The 6,963-nt window shown below is 49.6% G+C and overlaps 1 protein-coding gene across 1 annotated transcript; it reads left to right on the forward strand.

Annotated features, from left to right (window-relative positions):
* Positions 1 to 5,294: 5,294 nt before the first annotated feature.
* Positions 5,295 to 6,416, forward strand: LOC149121698 (MAP/microtubule affinity-regulating kinase 3-like). The gene has a single exon (XM_089315613.1). The coding sequence runs from the start codon at positions 5,295 to 5,297 to the stop codon at positions 6,414 to 6,416; it is 1,122 nt and encodes a 373-aa protein (XP_089171739.1).
* Positions 6,417 to 6,963: the final 547 nt, after the last annotated feature.

The following is a 6,963-nucleotide window of genomic DNA, read 5'->3' on the forward strand; positions in this document are numbered from 1 at the left end:
CCTACTGAAACCCACAGAATAAGATGCAGGTCGTCTGGGATAGTTTATAAAATAGTGCACACAGGTTCCCCTGGGTACCTTCCCTCAGTAGAGAACAAAACAGAGTGGACTGCAATGTTGCTTACTGTGAAATGATAAAGTTAAAATATATTCAAATTGTGAAACAGCTATGAGTCCGTATCTCTTAGTGTTCATACCAGGAGTCCAAAATCTCTCTCACTTAATCCTTATTATGTGTTTTTATCTTTTTATTTAATCATTATTTAATCTTCATTATTTATTTATTTGTGTATTTAAGTCAGTATTATAGAGACAGAGGGAGAGACAATGAGATCTTCCATCTGCCAGTCCACTCCCCAGACAGCAGCGACAGCCAGTACTGGGCCAGGTGGAAGCAGGAGCCGAGAACTTCATCTGGGTCTCCCTCGTGGGTTGCAGGGGCCCACACATTTGGGCCATCTTCCAGTCCTTTTCCTAGGCTATCAGCAAGGAGCTGGGTTAGAAGTAGAGCAGGCAAGACATGAACCAGCACCCATAGGTGGTGCCAGAGTTGCAGGCTGAGCTTCATCTGCTCCGCCACAACGCTGGCCCCTGTTCTTAATTATTTTTAAGAGTTCACTGCCTGGGGGCTGGCACCATGGTGCACTAGGTTAATCCTCTGCCTGCGGCGCCGGCATCCCACATGAGCGCTGGTTCTAGACCTGGTTGCTCCTCTTCCAGTCCAGCTCTCTGCTGTGGCCTGGGAGGGCAGTGGAGGATGGCAAGTCTTTGGGCCCTGTACCCGCATGGGAGACCAGGAGGAAGCACCTGGCTCCTGGCTTCGGATCGGCACAGCTCCGGCCGCTGCGGCTACTTGGGGAGTGAACCAATGGAAGCAAGACCTCCCCACCCTGCCTCTCTCACCATCCGTAACTCTGCCTGTCAAATAAATAAATAAAATCTTAAAAAAAAAAAAAAACAAAAAACAAAAACAAAAAAAAACAAAAACGAGTTCACTGCCTGGTGCTCTCCTCTGCAGACAAACACCAGCCAGCAACTTGAAAATTATCCCACTGTTTATGCTCTACAAATTAATTCTAGGCTTTAAGGACAAATGACAGTGTTGCTAACTTGACAAGTGAGTAACTAGAACATGTTGTGTTAAGATCTCAGTGACAGGGACTGGTTCTGTGGCACAGCAGGTTAAGTTGCTGCTTAAATGCCAACAGCTCATATGGGAGTGCTGATTTGACTTCCAGCTGCTCAGCTTCGCATCCAGATTCCCTGCTGATGAGCCTAGGGAAGCAGCAGAAGATAGTACTTGGGCCCCTGCACCCGTGTGGCAGACTTAGATGGAGTTCATGCCTCCTGGCATTGGCCTGACCCAGCCCTGACCATTACAGCCATTCGGGGAGTGAATCAGCAGATGGACGATCTCTCTTTCTCTGTCTGTCTCTCCCCATCTCTCTGCCTTTCAAATAAATATGACAAATCTTTTTTAAAAAGTAGTTTTGTGATCAGAGGACCAAAACCTCACTTTTCTGTATACATCTGTGCATTTCTTGGTGTATACTATACTGCAATAAAATTTTTAAAAATGTGTCTTTTTGGAACATTTTGATGGTTTAATATTTTTCACAATGTTTATATCACACTTAACTTTCATTAAATTATAAATTACCAATCAAAGTTATAATGAATTACCTTTGAAAAATAAAAAAGGGCCAGCGCCACGGCTCACTAGGCTAATCCTCTGCCTGCGGCGCCAGCACCCTGGGTTCTAGTCCTGGTCCGGGCACTGGATTCTGTCCCAGTTGCTCCTCTATCAGTCCAGCTCTCTGCTGTGGCCCTGGAAGGCAGTGGAGGATGGCCCAGGTCCTTGGGCCCTGCACCCACATGGGAGACCAGGAGAAGCACCGGGCTCCTGGCTTCAGATCGGTGCAGTGCGCTGGCCGTAGCAGCCATTTGGTGGGTGAACCAACAGAAAGGAAGACCTTTGTCTCTGTTTCTCTCTCTCTCTCACTGTCTAACTCTGCCTGCCCCCCCCCCGCAAAAAAAAAGTACAGTTCTTTCAAAGAAGAAAGATCCTTGTGACATAATGAAATTATGAGTTCTTTCACATATAGCTTAATTTTAACAGCAAAATTAATACATTGTGCTAATAACAATAAAACTCTCATATATTTAATCAGCATGATGATAAAACACAAAAATCAACCACATTACACAGGATAAACAGTGCTGAATTATCTCTAATATCAAGTCATGAATGACAGTCTTTATGACAGCATAGGATCATTGGCTTACCAAGATCTTGTTACATTGTCCAAAAATTTATGTACATTGCTTAGTTCATTAGTGAGTTTTGTTACTAATTTATGTTGTCTGTCTTCACTCATTGATAAATAAAAGTGTTTTTAAATTCAGTTCTTGTTGTTGGTGAGAAACACGAAGGTCTTTCTGTTACAGGTTCAATGTATAGCAAATGTCAATGTACTTACTCATGCCTGATTCTGGAATATTCTTGCAAGTTGTTGTGAGGACAATTTTAACAATCAAAGACTTTCAATGACTTGGAATAGCTGTGAAAGCAGGCAAATATTAGCTGAGTTATACTGTAATACACCATCTTCTGCACCCAAGGAGGTATCCAGTGCTGCAATCCTGTCTCAGAGATAAAGTCTTCCTTCTCCTAGGCTTACATAGTCAGAACAAACTCCCTTCCCAAGCACTGTATTTATAGTCGTCTCCCATTTTTAGCTCCTAATGAAGCACCACATCTGTCTGTGACATATGACAAGACTGGGAAGAATGTTTCAAGAGAGAAGGGTTCATTGGGTTTGCACTGTGACTCCCACCTTCGTCTGGGGTTGCTCCTCCTGAGCTCCTTGAAAACACCCGGCACTAGATGATCTTTCACACCCAGGAACTAGGAAGAAGCAGGATTCACATCTGGATAAGCATCGCCACCATAGGGATCCTACACATCCAACCAGGAAAAGGGAAACAAAACTATCAAAGCGTAAGAAAGCACCCAAAGGTAAGGGAAGAGTCTAGTACCGCTAAAGGCAGGACGACAAGATTCTACAAAGTGCTGGCTAGCCCTGGGTCAGCACTGTAGACTCCCTGTGGTAGAGAGAGGGCTCTAGTGCACCTGCCAAATAGACACACACAAACCCAGGATATAAACAGGAAGTCTCCACTGTCAACAGTGAAACATGTTCTTGCTTCCTTTATGTCTTTTTCCTTAAATTGCTTTCCAATTAATCTGAAGGATCATTAGAGGAAAATTCTGCTGAATTATTAAAAGGGAAGTTATAATTATATTTCATTCACTTCATTTCGATGACACTTCCTTTCTAAATTGTGGAAAACAGAACTAGGGGTCCACTCTCTTTTGCAGGATGATTGAGTTTCTTCTCTAAAAAAAAGACAATTATTTATTTACAGAGAGTGAAGGTGGGAGACAGGGAGAGAGAAATAGAGAAAGAGATAGCGAGAGCTTCTAACTGCTGGTTTACTACCTAAATAGCCACAATTGCCTCCTCTGGGTCAGGCCAAAGCCAGGAGTCTAGAACTCCATCCAGGTCTCCCACATGGGTGGCAGAGGCCCAATTACTTGAGCCGTCTTCTGTTGCTTTCCAGGCACAATAGTAGGGAGCTGGTTTGGAAGGGGAGCCAGGCCTCCAACCAGCACCCACATGGGATGCTGGTGTAGCAGGGTTTAACCTGCTGGACTGCAGTGTCAGCCGCAGGCTACCTGTCTGTCTAAAGGGCTTGACGGGGTGAGGTCTGTGCTTTCACCATCTGAGGACACCCCAGGAAGCCATGATCTTTCCTTAAAATTTACTGGGGAGTTTTGGACTAAGGTGTGGTACTTTTTTAAGGACTACAACGCCACTCTCCACACATATACTTGGCTTCAACCAACCACAACAAACCACCAGCCTTCCCATCTTACCATCTCTCTCTGAAGAAGGCTCAGCAGCAGCAGCAGAGAGGGAGCGCTTTCCAGACAACGAGTCTGCTGGAGCCCTGACCTTCCACTTTCTAGCCTGCAGAACAAACACTGAGGAATGAAGTTCTGTTCTTTATTCATGACTCCGTTCAAGACACTTTGTGAGAGCAGCATGGGAACCCTGAGACAGCAAACATGCGTCAGTTTCTCCCTGCTTTTCTAAGGACAATTTGGAGAATGCTGGCACTTAGTTGGCCTTCCGTACCTGGACTATACCCACTCAGAGCTCCCTTCTGGTCCTCCAGGGGTTCTAACGAGAAATCTGGTGAGGATCTTAGGGGGAAAGGATTATGAAAGATGCCCTTCTCTCAGCTGTGTCCATTATAGTAATGTGCCTGGTGGTGTCAGGGGCAACGGGACACTTTGTCAAGGATATCATGATGCCAGAGAAGTTGTAGCAACATTCAGAGACCTATCATTCAGGGTTAAAGGCAATGGGATGTGTCTCTGGAGTGTAGACGATCAGAGGTCTTAAAGACCCCACAATTGTTATCACTTCTTAAGGAGAAAGGAAAAGGCCATAGGTGCATCCTACGTATTTAAAGTTCAAATTGTAAACATCAGTCTGTATCACCAATCTACGCCAGAAGCTCTTGGGGTCTATGATATTAAGAGAAAGCTGGCTGAGGAAACCCCCGAGGATTAGCTGTGGCTCTGATTGGTCCCCACCTGTCTCTGACTTCATAAGGACCAACTGTGATGAAATAAAAATTCGTGCAAGTCCCTGCTGCACTGCCATTGGTCCATTTCTCCCTCTGACTTCATAAGGAGCCCTGTGATGACAGAATTCCACACGCCTATATAAGCGGCTGCGCGGCCCAGGTTTTTGTCCGCTTTACCAGGGAGCTATTTCGGTGACCTGTGTGCTTGGACCCCTCTTTGCTTGCGCTTGTGTTGGTTGGTGTTGGTGTGCTGTTTTGTTTGTTTGTTTGTTTCTTGTTCTATTTCGTTTTTTCTTTTCCCCATTTTGTTTTAGTTTGTTTTTTTCCTCCTATCTCTTTTTTGGCCCACTTTGTCTTTTTTTTCGCAGTTTTTTTCTTTTTGGCTTCCCCCATCTTTAGCTAGGAAGTGCTGCTAGATCTCTGAGTGTTAGTGTAGCTATTTAGTGTTTGTTTTTTTGGAGTTTTTCTGGTTTTTGTTTTCTGTTTTGGTTAGATAGGACTTAGTCTTGCCACTGTGTGTGATTAGTGTAGTTAGTATAGCTAGTGTGCCACTATAGTCAGATCAGGAGGTAGTCCCCTGTTGTCCCTTTATTTTCTTAGTTATTGTAGTTAGGGTAGCTCCTTAGTTAGTGTGTATGGACAGGAATATTAGCCAGAGCAGAGCAGAGAGCGTAGTTAGGGACACCAACCTGGAAGGCCGTGAGGACCGGGATGCCATCGACAGCTCACAGGTTGAGCTCCAGTTGCTGTCGGCCCTGGGCCGGGGCAGCTTTGGCATGGTGGTGCTGGCCCGCCAGGCTTCCAGCCAGCGGCAGGTGGCTGTGAAGTTCTTTCATTTACATGCTGGCGACCCCTTCGGCACCAGGCGAGTGACGCGAGAGGCCAGCATCATGCAGCTCCTGAGGCACCCGAATATCGTGCAGCTGCTGGAGGTGGGGCGCGTCGGCCATTACCACTGCCTGGTGATGGAGCTGGTGGACGGGGGCGACCTCTACCAGCACGTGATGAGCCGGGGCGGCCTGCCAGAGCCCAAGGTCATGGTCATGTTTGACCAAATCCTGGCAGCCGTGGGCCACTGCCATGCACAGCGGGTGGCCCACAGGGACCTCAAGCTGGGGAACCTGCTGCTGGACTCTCAGCTCAACGTGAAGCTGGCGGACTTTGGGCTCAGCTGCCATCTGCCCGAGGGCGAGCTGGTGCAGGGCTTCCGTGGGACCCCAGAGTACAGCGCCCCCGAGGTGTTCCGGCAGGAGCCGTATGATCCATTCGCAGCAGACCTTTGGAGCCTGGGGGTCATCCTCTTTGCCATGCTGGCAGGGGCCATGCCCTTCAGCGGGAAGGACTTGGCGGAGCTGCGGGACTGCATCCAGAGGGGGAGCTACGAGCTCCCGTGTGCGGCCAGCCCAGCCCTGGAGGAGCTCCTGAGCTCACTCCTCAGCCCAGACCCCTGCGACAGGCCTACAGTGGAATCTGCCCACCAGCAATGGTGGTTTGACCCCTTACGAGAGGAAGCTGAGGGCGAGGAGGTGATCGTGGTGCAGCCCCTGGGGGTTCCCGAGGACCCAGAGGCCCAGGAGTACCTGGCGGGCCTGGGTCTGCTTCCGGACGCTGGAGCCTCGGTGCCATCTGGTCCTGGAGGATCCAGCCGGATGTCCCTGCAGCCGGACTCCCGGAGCCTGGAGCAGGTACAGCCCTGTGGGCAGAGCATGGGTCTGGCCGTGGTCTCCCCGCACAGCTTCGTGGTTTTGTGGGCATGAGGGAGGTCCGGAGTGCACCTGTCTTCCTCACCCATCTTCCCCTCTCTCCTCAGGGACACAGGGAGCCCGAGCCTGAGCTGGAGTCCGAGTCCGAGGCGGAGTCGGATTCAGAGTTGGTGCTGGAGCCGGAGCCCATGCCCAAGCCGGAACCTAAGCCAGATTCTGCCGTTGCTGCCCCCGTGCTGGCCGTTTCCCTCCCTGGACAGCTGCAGGAGAGGAGCTCTGGTGCCAGCCCAGCCCCCGAGCCCGTCCCTGTGGTCATCCCTTCCACCCCCAGCCCCAGGAGCAGTCCGCACCTGGTGGTGCCAGAGGTCCCAGCAGCTGAGCCTCAGGAGCCTGGGACCTCAGCATCGGCCTCTGTCCCGAGCAAGGGCCGGCAGGGGCTGGGCAGGAGGATTGGCAGGAGCATCCTCAGATTCCTCCTGCGTGCCTGCTGCCTGCCTGCCCCAGCCCGTGGCCCTGGCCCCCGCAGCCGAAAGGTGGCCCCCAGGTAGCCTGCCTCAGTGTGCAAGCTGAGCTGCCTGAGGGCCCTCATTTGCTTGAGACT

The sequence above is a fragment of the Oryctolagus cuniculus genome, chromosome 16 (genome assembly GCF_051225735.1).
Source record: "Oryctolagus cuniculus isolate XC-2025 breed Fujian yellow rabbit chromosome 16, ASM5122573v1, whole genome shotgun sequence".
Taxonomy (NCBI): domain Eukaryota; kingdom Metazoa; phylum Chordata; class Mammalia; order Lagomorpha; family Leporidae; genus Oryctolagus; species Oryctolagus cuniculus.

Bases quoted from the DNA above. Each gene is read 5' to 3' on its own strand.
- LOC149121698 (XM_089315613.1), top strand. From the start codon at position 5,295: ATGGACAGGAATATTAGCCAGAGCAGAGCAGAGAGCGTAGTTAGGGAC.